This window comes from Lepisosteus platostomus, chromosome 8 (genome assembly GCF_059453375.1).
Source record: "Lepisosteus platostomus isolate fLepPlt1 chromosome 8, fLepPlt1.hap1, whole genome shotgun sequence".
NCBI lineage: Eukaryota > Metazoa > Chordata > Actinopteri > Semionotiformes > Lepisosteidae > Lepisosteus > Lepisosteus platostomus.
In genome coordinates, this window is record NC_142618.1 from 11,646,136 (window position 1) to 11,663,820 (window position 17,685).

The following is a 17,685-nucleotide window of genomic DNA, read 5'->3' on the forward strand; positions in this document are numbered from 1 at the left end:
TTCCGTGTAACTCTGGGAATTACGTTTAGGGCCTAATTTGGATTTTATACATCGAACGCCAATAAACATGTTTAGGAAAGAAAAAAAACAGCGTTTATTTCGGGGATATATGTGCATAATTCAACAAGAAAATTATCTTGGGACATTCGTCAATTCCAGTCTTGAACTGTTAACCAGACTGCAACCTCCTCACGTGATTGATGACAGCAAACTGGTCATGTGATCTTGTCACATGCCACGTGACGTAGTGAAGTCTATCAGCTGAAAGACAGCAGGTAAGAGAAGCTGATTATTTTTTTCTTACAAGATATAGATTTTTTTGTCGCACTAAATTTACATTTTGCTTGGCAGCTAACAGAATTATAATATTTACAAAGTAATGGAGTCATTTGGACTCTAATGTGTGGGAAACACAGACAAACCCAATTTTACAAGGCCTCGGAATGAAGAAGCATTTATGAAACAGACGTAAACATGCAGCTTTTTAAATTATAAGGTCATTGGGCCGGTGCTGTTAATACAGATGCAGGGTATTTAAAATTGTTATGAATTTCGCACAAACTGGTGGTGGTTTTAATGCACGTTTAGATCCCGGTCATTTTATTTCTGTTGGATTTATGTTTCTTAAGAGAAATCTTGCGAAATGTAGCTGATATTCTAGTTATAGTTTTACTTCTCTAAATGACATTCTTTCTTTTAAATAATTCCAATGACTGTGTTCCGTGTATCCGAACAGCGGTTGCTGTGTAATTTATAAACGATCGTTTAAACTTCCTTTATATTCCTAGGTTGATTTGAATGATGAAGCATGCAAATATGACTTTTTCCTAACCTGATACCCATCGGTCTGTTTGGGGCGTGTGATATAAACAGACAAGGTTAAACCTGCTGAATCTGATGAAAGTTAGTGCTTCTGTAACTTCCCGCTTGTATAAGCCTCTTTTTATCCCGAAAACCTACTGTGTGCTGATCTTCACGCACACTTGTATTCGCAATGTTTCAATCAATTTTAATTTACTGTTCTAAACTTCATTCAAATAAAGAACCATATCGACTCAAAATGGGGTTGAAACATTTTGGTGTTTTAGAAAAACAGTCATTTACTTTGGGGGAACATTCTGTTAGGCCTTGTGATCTTCGTAGGGATATTTTCACATATTATGTCCCCACATTGACGGTATTGTTTACACACACAGACACTGCAACTGTATATGTGCAGGAATGTTAAACATTGTGTAAAAAATAATTATTAAAAAACAGTGAATTGGAAAAAGCAATAGAAATATAAAAAATTGTGAAAAATTATCACAGTCGCACATATTCTGGGTATCGTATCTCATAAAGCTGTGCAGTATTGTCTTCTTTTGCTTGTTGTGTATTTATATTGGTATCCGATTTTTCTCTAACTTTCTTTCCATAACATTTACACGCTGTTAAGGTCAAAGTTGTATCAAGGCCCCAGAGTATAATTTATTTGGAGTTGATACAAATCTGGCTATTTGCTGTTTTTGCAAATATTTAGGGTTTAGTGGACACGCAAGGTGTTTCCTTGTCTGAACAAAGACTTTGAAACTGCAACTACCCAGTTTATACCACCTTCTTGGGTGACTTCTGTGTTTATAGTTTCCTTTTGTGTGGCATTATGTTTAATTTGGAACTGAAATGAGTATTAAGTTTAGAAAAGAGTTAGTGAATGTGTAGTCTTTCACAGTCTCTTATCTGTTTGCTGTTGTCACCTGTACGCCAAGGTTATAAACCTGTACATTGTCCATGTCTATTGTATATCTGTTGGTTATAATCCAATCCATTATGTAAAAACTTGACGTTTCTTGCATTCCTCGCCACACAGTATATTTTTGTGAATTATTATTTTTTACCCTATATAACACACAGTAGCAGTGAACATTGAATTGTGCCCTTCTTTGCTCTTCCTTCTGTTCCCTTTCATTTCACCATTTGAAAGTCCTTGAAATCAGCAGCTGGCTTGATCTTGATATTGACATGGCTTTCTTGTCTAAACTGCCCTAGATCATGTTCTGAAAGTTGACCACAGGTTTCTAATTTAGCTGAGAATATACACTGTTGTAAAGGGCTTTGGATTCATTGAAGTAGCCACAGTTTATGTTAACTACATCTATTGGTTTGTTTCTTTTCTTTTCATTATTTCATGTTGCGTTTTTTCCCCACATTTTACCTAAGTAGATATTCAATAAGATGTAAGAAAACCCCCATAATTTTGACCACAAGTGTTACAAGGCTGTGTTGTAGCTGTGGTAACCCAGAACAGAGTAAGTCCCAAATCATCATACTACCCTGCCATGGTTTGATCTTTTTAAATGGTTTGTCTTTCAGGTAGAACGCAATAGGTGACTATTCAAATTTCGTGTGTGTATGCATTTATATACATTGCACGCTTGGAATGATTGATCTTTTTGTTTGTTTAATCGTTTAGATTTTAATTCAAAGAAGAGAAGCGGGAACATACACAAAATGGATATCAGAGGGGCAGTTGATGCTGCTGTTCCTACCAATATCATTGCAGCGAAAGCAGCAGAAGTCCGGGCAAACAAAGTTAACTGGCAGTCATACCTTCAGTAAGTATATGGCAATATAGACCCAGTGTTTTAAGATTGAATGCTTAAATCTATTGCTTTAACCTCACAGCATATTATTATGTTTTTTTTGGTTATGGATGCATTAAGTTACGGCATCGTGTAGTTTATTTTGTGCCCGACATCCGTCAGCTCTGGCATTTGATTTTGCTGGCTGTCCTTGCCCTTTGTTGCTGGGTAAAGGTTTTTACTGTGACGGTCCTGTACTCCCAGTTGTACTGTGTATTAGAAAGGCTCTCCTGCAGGAATTGGCCTAGCAAATTTTTTGGTCTGATGGAGATTTTCTTGTTAAATGTTACAAGTGGGCATGAAACCCCCCCCCCCCCCCCAAAAAAAAAGTTTGTCCTTTTTTGATAATGCATGTAATGCACCCTTCTATGTAGCAATAAAACATGAGAAATGAGTAAGAATACAAAGAAGTAGGTGGGGTAGTTCATTGTTGTAATTTATTTGTGATTTGTGGCTTTGTATAGTTGTAAATCAAGATGTAATTACCAAATATAGCATTTTTCTTTCTTTTATACTGGATTTGATTTTCCATTCACAACTTTAGCTTTAGTGCCAGCAGCTCCGATCTGGCTGACAGTGACTTTAAGACATTAAAATTAAATCCAAATTTGTATTAAACATTTCAAAATATTTTTCTGTTTTTGTATGAGTTATTATGTTTTCAGGAAATTAAACTTTGTTAACCCCCCAGCCACTGAATAAACATTGCATATTCCCGTTTTAAATTGATCTTTTCTCTTGTAACTATAAGAAGGTATGCTTAATTAACTTTCCATGATGTGATTATTATTATCAATTTAATTATTTAAGAGAGGAGAACTAATGTGTTAGAATATGCAAAGTTGTTTGTCAATGATTATATATTTACAAAAAATATAAAAAAATGATGGTTTGGAGCTGCGTATTCATAATTCCGTGTTTTTTTAGATGTGAAGAGTTTACGTTTAACAGATCTATATTATTTCATTATAACCTACCTGTTGATTGTACCTTGCTGAACAAATGGGTTCAGCTTTATATGTGTTCCCCTTAAAATGAAAGACAAAAAACTATCAAACCTTCTTCTTTTAGCTGTGATTTAATTTTAAAAAAACATTTTTTTACAGAAAAGCAATATTGTGAAATATAATTTAACAAATGTTACAATGTTGAATCAGTGGGCTTTAGCCACAATGATCAGTGAGAAAATGTCTTGTGAGAAATGTGCAAACTGCACCTGCAGTAACAAGTTTGAAAACATAACATTAAATAATATACATGATATCTGTTGTATAAATACAGAGAGTCTAGTCCATTGTAATGTTAATCTGTATAATGTTAAAATATGTTGTTGAGGATCTTGTTACAGTACATCCAGTGCCAAGACAACAACATATGTGATCTTTCCCCACAGGTCATGTTTGTGAGTGAGAAGTAAAAACTGCAACTGTACAGTGAAAAGTTGTTTTTCGCTCACAGCAGGGAAAGACTGCATAGACAAATCTAATTGCATAGACAAAATTCAGTAATAAACATTACATTATTCTACCAATTGATTATTCTGCCATTTTACTTATTGTTATGTCTGGAATTTCCTTTCCTTTCAGTAATTTGCTCTGTGTTCTGCTAAATGCCTTCAGGTTGTGACAGATTCATGCTGTGTACTGTAGAAAAAAGGAAAGAGCCACGATTTTCTGATTTAAGTAACTGTTTTAATTTGGCTTCAGCAAAGTGAAACATTGTGTGGGCCTTGTTACGACTATCGAAATAAAGGCAGCGGGTAGGTGACTTGTAGGTGCCTGAGCTGTATACAGTAGCTTACTGAATTACTCCAGCCTCCCTTTTGTAGAGCAGAATCAAAAGGGTGCTTGAACAGTGCCCCCATCTGCCCAAGCAAGACCTCAACCTGGCAGTGGTGCTGAGGGGCAAAGCAGGAGAAGAAAGAGATTCGTGACCTAACCCAGGATACTTGACGCATTCATGGCATAGATGTTTTGTTTACACATGCCCAGAAAGAGGCGGAGGTTTCAGAGGAACATATGTACTGTCCCAGCCAGTAAATTGCTCCCAAGAAAATGGCAATTATATTTATTTTCAAAACTTGTAGGTCAAGCTTGCTTTTAGTTAACAGGATTTTTTGTGTTTGTTTCCCTGAAGCTTTAAGCACAAATGGCAGTGCAAGAGAAAATGTGAACTGGGTGCTGGTCAAAAACAAACGAAAGCCAGAGAATAATAATAATAATAATAATAATAATAATAATAATAATAATAATAATAAACTTTATCTTATATAGCGCCTTTAAAGGTGGCTTCTCAAAGCGCTTTACAAGATGATAATAACAATAAATTAGAAGACTACAGCAATAAATAAGAAGACACAATTACAATTACAACAATAACAATAGAGGAGACCATGGAAGGTGGTACTAAGAAGAGCAGAGGGGTGAAGAATGGAACCAGTTAAGTAAAGGCTTTTCTGAAGAAGAAGATTTTGAGTCTGGATTTGAAGGAGTTTAGAGAAGGTGACTCTCGGATATCCTTGGGCAAAGAGTTCCAGAGCTTGGGGGCATAGCAGGAGAAGGCCCTGTCGCCAATACAATGTAGACGGGCTTGGGGGACAGTAAGGAGGGCAGAATGTGAAGAGCGGAGGTTGCGAGGTGGGGGAGTAGGGCGATAAAAGTTCAGACAGGTATTGAGGTGCCAAGCCATGTAAAGCCTTATAGGTGAGCATGAGGATTTTAAAGTCTACGCGGAATTTAACCGGAAGCCAGTGCAAGGACTCCAGGATAGGAGTAATAGGAGTAATAGGAGTAATAGGAGTAATAGGAGTAATGAAGAGTAATAGGAGTAATGAAGAGTAATGAGTAATTGTTTTTGGTCAAAAACAAACGAAAGCCAGAGAAAGCACATGCAAGGTGGATAATAGTTTTGCCATTGCAGGAATATTATGATTTGTCTTGGTCTGTGGTTTTATGGCTTAGGTCTTCCATTAAATGTTGTTAATTTGTCCAGACATCAAATGCACTTCCATTCATTGCTGATGAAAACGATAGCTCCTCCTTGTTGCAATTATGCTTAAGAATTAGACATTTTCTTACATTGCCTTTGGAAGGTTTGCTGGTTGTGATATTTTCATATCTTCCATACAATTATTTGGCTCTTAAATGTGTCTCAGTTGCCAGCAGCTTTAGCACACAGCATTTCGAAATATTGGACTTACGTTGTTTGCCCAAACCCTTCCCATTTTTGCAGCTTCTCACAGGAACATATAGAACTGTTCATCAAAGGATAAGTTACAGAAATGGAATAACCTTTACAAAATCTTCCTTGAAATATCACAAATATTATTGTGCTTGTTTAACACGTCAACCGACATCAGCTTTCTTTACCTTGTCCCCTCTCAAATGGCTCAAGCAGTAATGAATTGAAATAATTTCCAAACAGCCTCTAAATTCAGACTTAACTCATGGGTAGCAACCTTTGTCATTCAGATTACTTGCTGTAATGTACTCAGAGCAGCCGGTGTGCAATTTGTAAATGTGACTGTCATTTTCCCTTCTGTTCACTATGCACTGTTTTTAAAAATTCCATATGACTGGCTGGGTTTATGTGTTCATGAGCGAAAATGTTCTGCAAGCATGTTACTTTATTAGTATTGGGCTCTAACAATTTGCAGTGGGTGTTAATTTATATTGAATTGGATGTGGGTTTATAGTGCTTTGCTCTAAGGTGTGTGTTTTCAATGGTAGCCATTAGAAATTCGAAATCTGTAATCCAAATCCATTTTTAAATCTCCACAAACCTCTATGTACGTTAGCTTCCACAGGTAATTACACCAAATTATTTTTAAATTCTCAGTTTTAAGTTATTGTGCTCTGTTGATGGAATATTATATGTAGCACCATTGACTTATATTAACATGTCCATGTTGAAATAAACAAATTAGACCAGAACTTAAACATTTTTGTTAGCAAGATAAAATTTTGCAGTGGTATAAAATAACAAACTAAAGAAAAATTGTGACATGGTTGAATTAGAAATGTTATTTGCACTAACTTTTAAAGCACCTTTTTTTCTCCTGGTGAACTCTTCAATAACATCATCAAGACCCATGGACACTTGTGTTAAGCTGTTTTCAATTGCTAATAAAATCATTTAGTTGTTATTCCTTCCCTGTTGATCTGAGGCAGTTCTTTACACTATTCAACAAGTAAAATGACAGTTCTAGAAATCTAGAAATTGTGTGTCTTCAAAGGCAGGTATCCACATAGATTCCCAGGCCTAGCTTGTACATGGTCATTGCTGATTTCTCTTCATGTCAGAACATTAAAGTGTCGGTGTTCTGTAGCGACACCGACATTACAGATATTCAAAGAACTCAATTGTGTGATAAATCCATGTTTTACTCTTTTTTTTCATAGGAAATAAAAGAGACCATATTGTATAGAAAACAGAAAAATTCTGTTGTCTTGAAAAGATGGTGTTATACTTAAATATGAGGTAAAATTGTGTCTATCCCTTTCACAGCTATGGATCCTATGCCATTAAATATTGAAGTACATAACTTCAGTTTTCCTATGATGAACTGTCTTGTGATGTCTTCTACTCTGACTCCCTCCCGGATCTCTGAGATAATTGCCTCAAAATATTGAGAACAAGTTTTTTTTTAGTTTGTTTTGATCTTGCGATAATGAGTAAAAGAAAAGTCACTAGCTGGTCACTGCACATATGAATTGTATTTCAAAAGAACTGAAGTAGCTTAAGGATGAATGTGTCAGGCATTGATCAGATCTGTAATGAATCCATGAGAAGGCAATTAATACATTGTAACAAGACAGTTGTAGATACATTAGTGAAAACATAATACTTCAGAATGGGATGTCCTGTACACTAAAGAGAATGTGATGAAAGGTGGTTTTCAAATTGTTTTGCTCTGCTGCAAAGTAACAAAAAAAAACCTCAGCTTTTAAACTTAGAAAACCCCCATCCGATTTTTCCATTGTGACCAAAAAAAATTGAATAGCATTATCATCCATACATTTTTGGAATGCTTCATCCAGTACTGGGACACGGGAGATGGAACCTAAAAATCTCCAAGCTGACAGCACCCCAGGAATGAGCCAGCAATGCTAACCACTGCCCCCCTTGCCAATAGCATTATCAGTTAACATTGTAATGTACCAAAAAGGTTTTCCATAGCCAATAATATAGATTTTAGCAATTAATTCATTTGGGTTGAAAAGTTTTACATTGAAAATCCTTTACTGTCTTTGCATGGTTAGTCTTTTAGAAGTACTTGGTTAAAATGTGAGATATGTTTCACACTGCAGCAATAAAGTCTATTGTAATTCCACTGTTAAAATATGTAAGAAAGAGAAGCTTAATTATAGGTGACAGGAAATTGTAGAAGTAGTCATTTGCCATATAACTAAGCGATTTTGGTAGCCACTGATTTACCATTTTTTTAAAGAGCGTACATTAGAAGTTGCACAGTTTGCATTTTAGTGCTGTAGTATGTTTAGTGCTTTATGTACAAGTGAAGCAGTGTGTTAATCATTTGTGATGAATTAAGAAGCTAAATATTGCAGACAGAGGATATAAGATATAAGTGGTTGCAGACTAGTTACATTTTAAGGGAAAGAACAATGCTTTTTCCACAAGAGATGTTTTCTCTGTGTGAAAAGACACAGTACGCATTTTTCTTATTGGAAACAAAACACAAGAAATGGAAGCTACTGCATGATCAGGCTATTATGATGCAATTAGAACACAGAAGAATGTCTAACAGCTTGATGGTGAAGAATACAACATTTTCATTTTGAAAAGACCAGGAATAAAGCAGTGAAGGTGAACCACTTCACAGGAATCAAATCTACATCCAAACATAGGATGCTAACCTAGATGAATCGAGGGTCTCACTGTATAGAGGTTTGACGTAAAAACATTTGAATGACGCAGTGTTAGGAGTATGCTACATTCCACTAATTTCAGATTTTTAATTGTGATGCATTCATGTATAAAGGAATTGGAGATATACAATACAAGGTAAAAGTAGAAGTGGTTAAAGAAGTTTTTATTTCCTTAAATAGATAAACCATCAGGGATATCAAAACTGAAATGGTAGACACGTATAATGATTGCTGTACTTGGTTTATCAAAGCACCAACTAGAAGGAAAGTTTTTTGTAATAAGAAAGTAAAACAGAGGTTAAGAGATCCATAAGGTAGCTGTGTTGTGATCACACAGTTTCAGGAAAGAATGCTGGATAAATGGATGTTTTAGAGAAATGGAATGTAATCGGATTAATCTGAACTCAGTAGAGAATGAATAGCTACAATTTAAACATTTTCTGCTTGAAGTGCAAAACACGTTCTAATGCAATCAAAGACTAAAAAGCGGTGAGAAAAATAATTTACTGAATTAAGAAAGTATAGAGTGAATGAAAGTACTGCATAAAATGATTACAGTTAAATTAAAGGAGAATAATAAAAATGATATTGTAAAGGACAAGAGGGGTTGAAAGAATATTACAATGGGGATTTAAAAATAAAGTTAGTTTTACTACTGCAAAAGAACAGTGAAGAATAAAGTTTCCCATAGCTACAGTATAAATGGAAACGTATGGAGAGTAATTCTTTTAATTCAATATTTTATATTCAGTATAAAGAAGTCAATAACAGACTTTTTCTTTGAATAGAAAAGGAAGAAGTGTTACATGAACTAGAAGCACTTAAGATGCACAATGTTGTGCTTAAGGAGCTGAGATGTTATTCAGATGTCATTAGCAAAACTCATACAGCAATATCAAGTTCTATATAAACCCATTAAGGGGCTTTGCTTAATGGACTTCAGATTTAACTGACAAAATCTGCTAAAGTACAGTTATGTTAGTTAAATCAGAAATAGTGGACTTTCCCTACAATAATGCCAAAATGCACAAATGATAAAACAAAGAAGTACTATAGAAGTACTTCAACTAGTATACTGTAGGTTTACAATTTAGGAATATCAGTGGTGCCCTATGGGGTAGATCAGTGGCTTGTGATACTGTGAATTTTACACAGTATATTTATGACACATGGAATAAAGTGCTCTTATATGTATGTTAAAAAAGGCACAGGAACAATAAGTCAAAAGATCCAGACAGCATGTATAATATATTTCTCTTAATAGTGTGTTTTTGTGCTGAAGAAGCATCAGTCGTGATTTAGTGGACATTCAATAACTGTTTATGAACACTCGTCACTGTTTATGAAATTGACAAAAATACATTTATTGTATTTGATCTTTTTGTATGTGATATATCTTTATAGTGGAAAGCAACAAGTAACCGTGGTACAACTTCTTTTTTTCCTTTTTTTGTACAGAGGACAGATGATTTCAGCAGAGGATTGTGAATTCATTAAGAAGTTTGAATTGGCTCGTTCAGAAGAGAAGCAAGTGATACTGAGTAAAGAAGGAAATCAGGTGAACTATTTAGAAAAAACATAACTTTCTTCAAGCTTTCATACATACCAAAGAATTATTCCTGTTCAGTGTGAATGTTTTTGACATTTATAGCCTTTTAAAATAGGAATCCAAGCTTTGAAAAGTATTACAAACTCACATTAAATCGTAAATTTGACAATAGTCTGATACTTAATGTTATTTTTGGTTAGCAAGAGGGTTTGCGCTTCTGCCTTATAAAAGCCTACAATATAAATAGTGAGTTTGTAATTGTAATTTACCATATTTTTCCAAGCATAATTACCATTACCAAGTTAAAATAAAAATAAAAATCTTTGTTAAAATTTTGATCGTTGTTGGTGTGTGCTTGGCTTATATTTTGACATCTATCCAGGGTGTTAAAATAGTACATTTTCATCCTGTAATAATAATCAGCTCTAACTGATGTATATTTTTCTGTCACAGTGTGCAAAAACATTTCTTAACCTTATGGCGCACATCTCCAAGGAGCAGACGGTACAGTACATCTTGACCATGATTGATGACACATTGCAGGTAAAAATGGGAGGTTCAGTTAATGTTTTGATATGAAATGTGTGATTTCTAAGAATAAATTAACACAACAACCCACTTTTCATATTGTAAAAATAAATTAAAAACCCATGAGGATGATGATGACAGTGATGAAGGGGGGAGGGAGGAAGTGAAATGCTTTGGGAAGAGGGGTCATCTGTAGAGTAGCAGGATCGTCTGCATTGGTTTCAGGAAGTTCAGCTGCGGTTTTAGACAGCTCTTACTGATGGCATAGGCTCTTTTGACATTTTTGAAGAAAGCATGAAGTATTGGCTGCAATGTTTTCTTTCTGAGGTGAGTTCACGCCTGTTTATGAGGTCATACCAAATTTGAGGCTTTGGATCAAGAAAGGATAGATCTCAGTGTACACATTTGCTGCGTCAGATACTGTACATGTAAAGATCTTGCCTAGTGTTTATTTCACTTTCATGCTAAAATCCTCCTTCTTCTGTTCCTCCTCATCATCTCTTGGTGATGTAGTCAGCTCGAGATCTTCTTCCGGTAGCTCCTAAGAGTGAAGCAACACTCTTGTAGAAGGATCAGTTCTCACCTTTATGAGCACAGTTGGGAAACTAGTGAAATCTCTCTCAGTCTCCTTACAATTTTTTTTCAAGCTGAATTAGAGGTGTTTTTTATTTCATTAAGTGATTCTTGTGGTAATAGAGCATATGTCATTGTGTATTATTTCCATGCTTATTTCAGTGTCAGGTTAGTGTTATTTAACACCATTATTAACAAGGTCAAAAGTGATGTGCGCTTCATAGCTCTTGAAAGCTTTTATGATGCCTTATGATGATCTGAGGGCCGGAGGACTCAGAGGGTGTCTGCGGTAGGGAAATTGCTTCACGAATTGTTGAATAAAGAGTAAGTCTTCAGGAAGCCCAGAAACCTTGTCAAAAATCATCAACACCTTGAATGCCAGATTATTTTGTTTTAAATAGCGATGTACCTCATGAAACCAGTCCATGAAAAAAGCAGCTCTTACTCATAACTTCCTTTTCACTCTGCAGAAAACAGGAAGATTATTCTTGTTTTTCCCCTTAAGGGTGTGTGGAGTAAGCGTTTTATTTTAAAGCACGAGATTCACCGTGACGTCACCTTAAGCATTTGAACAAAATTGAAGTGTTATCCTATCCTTTGGAGCCTTGAAACCTTGAGCCTTGATCTCATCTTTTGTAATAAACGTGCAATCAGGAATATACTTTTATAATAGCTCAGTCTCATCAGCCTTGAAAACTTGATCAAGCAAATAGCCTTTTTCATCAGGCATCTTCTTCAGGACAGCTGGAAACTTGGATGCTGCCTCCTCATCTGCTGATGCTGTCCCCTCTGCTACTTTACCCTTATGTAGATTATAAGGCTTTTTAAAGTTATTAAACTACCCTTTTTTCACAAGAAACTTTCCAGTCTCCCTCTCCTGACCTTTCAACAAGATGCATGTAAATTATCTTAGCTTTGTTAAACATTATATGCATACTGGGGCGTTTTTTCTACATCTGATCTATAATTCAAATCGTTCAAAGCCTTTTTCATTTTTTTCAGTTATCAGGCCACATCATGTACAAAGCTTTAAGTGAAGACGGCATACCACTGGGAACACTTGCTCTGATAGCAGCCTCATTTGTCTTTATTGTCCGAATCGCGGATTCATTAACACCTAATAATCTACGACCAGCACTATTGCTTTGATCGTCTTGCAATGTATAAAGAACATTTTATTTAATCCTATAGAGACTTAACTGATCTTGCAAGCATAGCAATACTTGATTCTCCATCCTTTCCCATATGCTTAGGAGACATTTTAATTGCTTATTAATCTACTGTATATAAATATTTGAGAAATTATACAGTATAATTATATTTTAGTGACTGTGGTACTAACGCAATGATCAGCTATCCTCATTTAATCAGCTATCAATGTGAAATATAATACACTACACATCATGCATAGCACTTAAAGCATGGACTTGTTAGAGTTAACAAGAGGACGTCTAAACATGTCAGTTCATATACATAACTATGATGGGTCGTGGTAGACAAACAGTTATACAGAAGTATAATCAAATTCTAGTTTGGTTAACTTATGGTTGGTGATTACTGTATGTGTGGGAGTCTGCCACTTTGGAGCTGATAACATTGCTTTTTTCAAGTAAGGGCTAGATGAGATCCTTTGATCAACTAAAAACCCAATTAGCCAGAAAGGCCTCCTCTCTTTTATGAACCTTATGTGAAAATCATATTCTTGAATAAAATTGAGACAGCCATTTCTTTTTCTTTCTTTGCAGTTAACACATGCCCTGCAATACTTGCTCCTGTTGAAAAATTGTTTGCCCAATTATCTCCAATCATGGCAATTATCCATGCAGTGGAAATACTTTTAACACCAGACTCACTGCTGGTTTTTGTATATCAAGATGGTGGCAAGGCTGTCATTTTGTTCTCACCGCTCGAATTGTTTCTGTCTTGGGAACGGTCTTGCAAAATCAATTCAGTTGAAACTTGACAGATCCATGGCCAAATTAAGATGCTTCTGATTAAGATGTTAAGGTGGTTAATTTTCCTACCATCAAGCACTTAGTGAAACATTTCATATGGGTCCTGTTTAAAGTGGGTTTAGTAAACATTGTAGGTATCAATGTAGTCTGAAGTCTTCATTTCCTGTGTTCTGAAATCCTCAACTAAGTAAAGTACATGTAAGCCTGTATGCACCTTCAGTCTCATGGCTGCAATTGCTTGATAGCCTTGGGAGGAATTCCGTTCTTAAGGAAAACAAAGTTTTCCTACTTTGTTATAGTTTTCATTAGGAAAAAGATATAATGAAATTCTTCTTAACTTAATGACATGTTTAAGAAGGCATCCCACCCCTACTTTGATTTACATGCTGTCTGTCCCAAACTGCAGCAAAACAGTAAAAAGGGGACAAAATAACAAAAAGCAAAAAGAAAATAGCTTAGGTATAAACTTTGAGTGATTTCCCCCTGTTGTGAGTACAGTTATTTCAGTTTCAGTAAGCTGTCCTTTGAGTTGAGATTTATTTGAGAGACAAAATCGCTTTCAGTGCTAACATAACTCTTCCAGTTAATCAATGACTGATAAATATCACCCAAATGCCTTCTTGTACAGACATTTGCTTTCATCCATCCTTTAACCAGCGTGCTTTGATACTCTGTAGTCCAATAAAAATTTCAAAATAAAAAATAGGGTGTCTCGGTTGCCTCATTTAAAGGCAAAGCAATAGCTATTCAGTCTAGGGAGTTAGAGGCAATCTATACTGCAATATGTGTAATTAATGTCATGCTCTTAGTTTTGCTCCAGAGCTTTGGTAGTATAGTTATGAACTGCTGGACGTACGTTATGATGTTTGTGAGGGTCAAGGGGGCTGTGTAGCTACCTCACATTTCCAGGCACATGTGTGCACTTTTGGCTATGGTATCTGTGTGGAGTTTGCTTGTTCTTGTGTTCTTATACTGTACCTGTAGTTTTTTTCCAGGTGCTCTGGTTTCCTCCCACATTTGAAAGATGTTCTGGCTTAATTTGGTTGTATACTGTAAAATATTCCTTTCTCCATGTCCCTGCAGTGCACTGACATCCTGCCCAGGGGAAAAAGAATTGTACGCTTTCAGACCTGCCTTGCACCATACTGTATGTTTCCAGAATTGGCTGTAGCTTGTAAAATCCAGACTAAAAGCCAGGGGTACCTAGGAGAATTATTCCTGGATACGGGCTTTGCTCTTTGATCCTAATTGCATTTTACCATTTAGTACCAATTAATTTTTAAATTGAACTAAGATTCAGTTTGAGCTCAAATCTAGTTCAAATGCTGGTCCTATTCTCAGATGTGTTTAAAGCTTTTAGGTCTGTGGAATTACATCTTATTAATGTGTACAGTAATTTGCTTTCGTTAAAAAAAAACAAATTGTGGGAATTTAGGCACTCAAAATCTTAGAAAAGCTTGACTTGGAGGCGCTAGGGATATTAACCAAGTGCCTTGGTTGCTCTAAACACAAAATCAGAAAATTACAGCAGTAAAGCTGCCAATAAGAGTTCAGCCACATCGTGTCCTACCCCTTTTATTTTATATTTAAAATAGCATTTTTACTTTGTAGAATGAGACATGCGCTAATGGACCCTCCTATAACACTAAATTCACTAATGTCTTTTTGTCAATGAAAAATCTGCCTTCTGCAGGTTTGTATTATAATGTGATTTAATAGAGACTGTTGAAAATATAATGCAGATTACCTTTTGCTGAATTATAACCTGCCCTGCACAAAAAAATCATAGCTTAGACATTGTCATTATGTAAAAACCGAATACAATGGTAAATGAGGCCAAATGGGCACACTTTTACAATGTTTTAAAATTTAAAGGTGCATTTGAATCAATCAAATGATTACAGAACTTTAGTGGTCCTCCACGTCATACAGAGTTGATTTTAAAAACGTAAGGTCAGTAGTGGGGTGGCACAGTGGTAGGCATTGCTGCCCTGCAGTGCGGGTTGCTGGGTTCAATTCTTGGAGTGCTATCTGCGTGGACGTTATATGTTAGGTTAATTGGCTCCTGGCGAAATTGCCCCTGGTGTGAGTGTGTACGTGTTTGAGACTGTGAGTGCCCTGTGATGGACTGATGTACAGTCCAGGGTGCACCCTGCCTTGCACCCATGGCTTGCCAAGACAGGCTCTGCCCATCCCCCGGCCGCGACCCTGTGCTGTATAAAGCGGTTAGAAAATGGATGGATGGAAGGTCAGTAATAAAGGATTTATAAACGCAATCCACTTCTAGTTAGAGTTAATGCTGATCTATGTTGAGCTTCTCAGTCAGTTTTGCTGGTCAAATTAAGAGATACAAGCTGTTTCTGTTGGTCTCCTGTGGTGTATGAGCAATCAGCCACATGGAAAGCATGGCCTATACATCACGTGCTGAGGAGCACAAGAGATGGTAGTTACTACTGTGACTAATGTTACAGTCCCTCCAATCTGGTCATTTAAATTTTCTGTTTTAAAAGATAAAAGTATATTTAGGTTTTAGATTTGACTGCTTTATAGAAACTATATGTCTTACTGAGCTATTAATCTGTAAGCTGTAAGTCTCCTGTTCCTTTCAAATGAAAACACTAATAATTTCTTATTGCTTTCTTTCCATAGGTACATTTATATCATAATTGATCATGCATTGTATTTGCAAATGTGTGGTTATTTACTGCTGGATTAAAATGAAAGATAAAAGTTAACATGTCAAAAAACAAATATTACTGTCATAAAATTACTTTTGTTGATTTTTGATAATTGTTGATAATTGTTGATTATAAAGTTTGCTGCCCACAAAAGACTACTTGAGCTGTATCATTTTCACATTAGTTGTTTTAGAAACTAGTCTAGCAGTGTTTTTTGAAGTCCTTTTAAGCAATGGAATTTTTAATATTGTATTTAAAATCGTCTTCCACTAAGAAACCGAGTCATATTTTCCAATGTTGTGTTTAGAAATTGTCATCTGTATTTTGCTAATGATATTCTGCATTTGAAAACAGCAAGAAATGAGTTGTTCTCATATGTAATGAGTATTGTGATGATATGAAAATTAGTCATGAAATATTATTAGGTTATAGGAAACATTTTACTTCAATTTTACTTCAGTTCTTAATACAAATATGTTCACTTTCTGTTAACTATTGTTTTTCAGAGGCTGTATTAGGTTCTTTTAATACATTTATAGTATCAAGAAGGCATTCTTTTACTCTTAAACTGAGTAAACCCTTTTTCACCTGAGCAATGCTTGGAAAAATCATTGCAGATTATTTGGAGAAAGTGTTTATTTCTGAAGCATCATTATTGATTTAATTTTTAGATACAGTATGTTAGTAGATTCAGTATCTTTTAGCTGAAAAAAACTATAAAAGACACTTCATAGTAATGTTCACCTTATAGAAATAAAGGTTGCTTTAGCAGCTAACATATATGATCTATTACCTAAAATAGTAGAGTATATTGAATTTTTAAAACTTTGTTCCGCTTTTCATTTAGGAAAATCATCAGCGAGTGAACATCTTCTTTGATTATGCTAAGAAAACTAAGAACACAGCATGGTCGTATTTTCTTCCCATGCTGAACCGCCAGGACCTTTTCACAGTCCATATGGTGAGTAGTGTTGAAGCTTTTGATTTTTTTTGTTATTTGCTTGTTCTTCCATATTTGAAACCCTTGTGTGAGGTAGACCTAGCTTTATGAGAAAGCTACCATCTTGGCTCCAAACTTAGGCATAGTGGTATGGCCTTGAGCCAAGATGGCCAACTGTTAATTAGAAAAACCTGCAAAATGAGGCATGGTTGTTCTGAATGACTACTTAACACTCGGAGGGAGTACATTTACATGTGATGCAAAGCAGCTAGGACAGGCTTTGTGTGGAATTAGCCACTCCTTCAGGTTAATTAAAAAGCTCGTAAGCTTATAATGCTTTTAGGTCTAGGATTGCAAACTTAATCATTTTTTTAGGAGGAAAATAGTTTTGGTTTGTATCTACTCTCCAGCTTGAAAGGTGAGAGTAAGAGCTCCGGAGGGGAATTCTCATTAGGAAAAAGGTGGGCTGGCTTATAGGCCCATGAGACTCTGTGACCTGATGGAGGGATGGCTTGAGAAAATATGTCTCAGGCTGTATCGAGTGGTGTCATAGGTTCTGGATAGACAGGCTCTGTGATGGTTTGTTTGCCAGGATCAATGGGAATAAAGCTTGTTGTCAAGGAACTGTGATTGGCAGCTGAACCAGGGCTGACTAGAGGAGTTAGTACCCGCAGGAATGGGGCATTGCCTATTGTGTTAGCAAGTATCTTGTCTCCACAGCTGAGCAACAGCTGAGTCTAGAAGAAACAGGGTGAGCCCTGGCACCCCCTGAGCTTACCATCGGACGAGTGGTCTCAGAGTGTGGGACATGGGAGGGAGAAAACAACAGAGCAGCTGCCGCTGTGTGAGGGACGCAAGTGTTGGTTAAGGAGAAAGATCCCTGGCCAAACAGGATCAGCTTGGAAAGTTAGTGATGAATGAAATTACTGGCTGTTAGTGAAGATCTGGTGCTT

General features: G+C 35.9%; 1 protein-coding gene and 1 long non-coding RNA gene across 3 annotated transcripts in view; both read left to right on the top strand.

Annotated features, from left to right (window-relative positions):
• Window positions 1–17,685, top strand: part of LOC148655667 (uncharacterized) — a 340,056-nt gene that overhangs the window by 141,449 nt on the left and 180,922 nt on the right. The gene's annotated exons all lie outside the window — the stretch shown is intronic.
• The window catches only part of atp6v1h (ATPase H+ transporting V1 subunit H), a 98,476-nt gene continuing 80,909 nt past the window's right edge, over window positions 119–17,685 (top strand). For both annotated transcript variants that reach the window (XM_088642444.1, XM_088642445.1), the window contains exons 1-5: window positions 119–275; window positions 2,453–2,594; window positions 9,968–10,067; window positions 10,512–10,601; window positions 16,640–16,753. In XM_088642444.1, coding sequence (XP_088498570.1) covers window positions 2,491–2,594; window positions 9,968–10,067; window positions 10,512–10,601; window positions 16,640–16,753 — 408 coding nt within the window. In that variant the 5' untranslated portion in view covers window positions 119–275; window positions 2,453–2,490. The remainder of the gene's footprint in view (window positions 276–2,452; window positions 2,595–9,967; window positions 10,068–10,511; window positions 10,602–16,639; window positions 16,754–17,685) is intronic.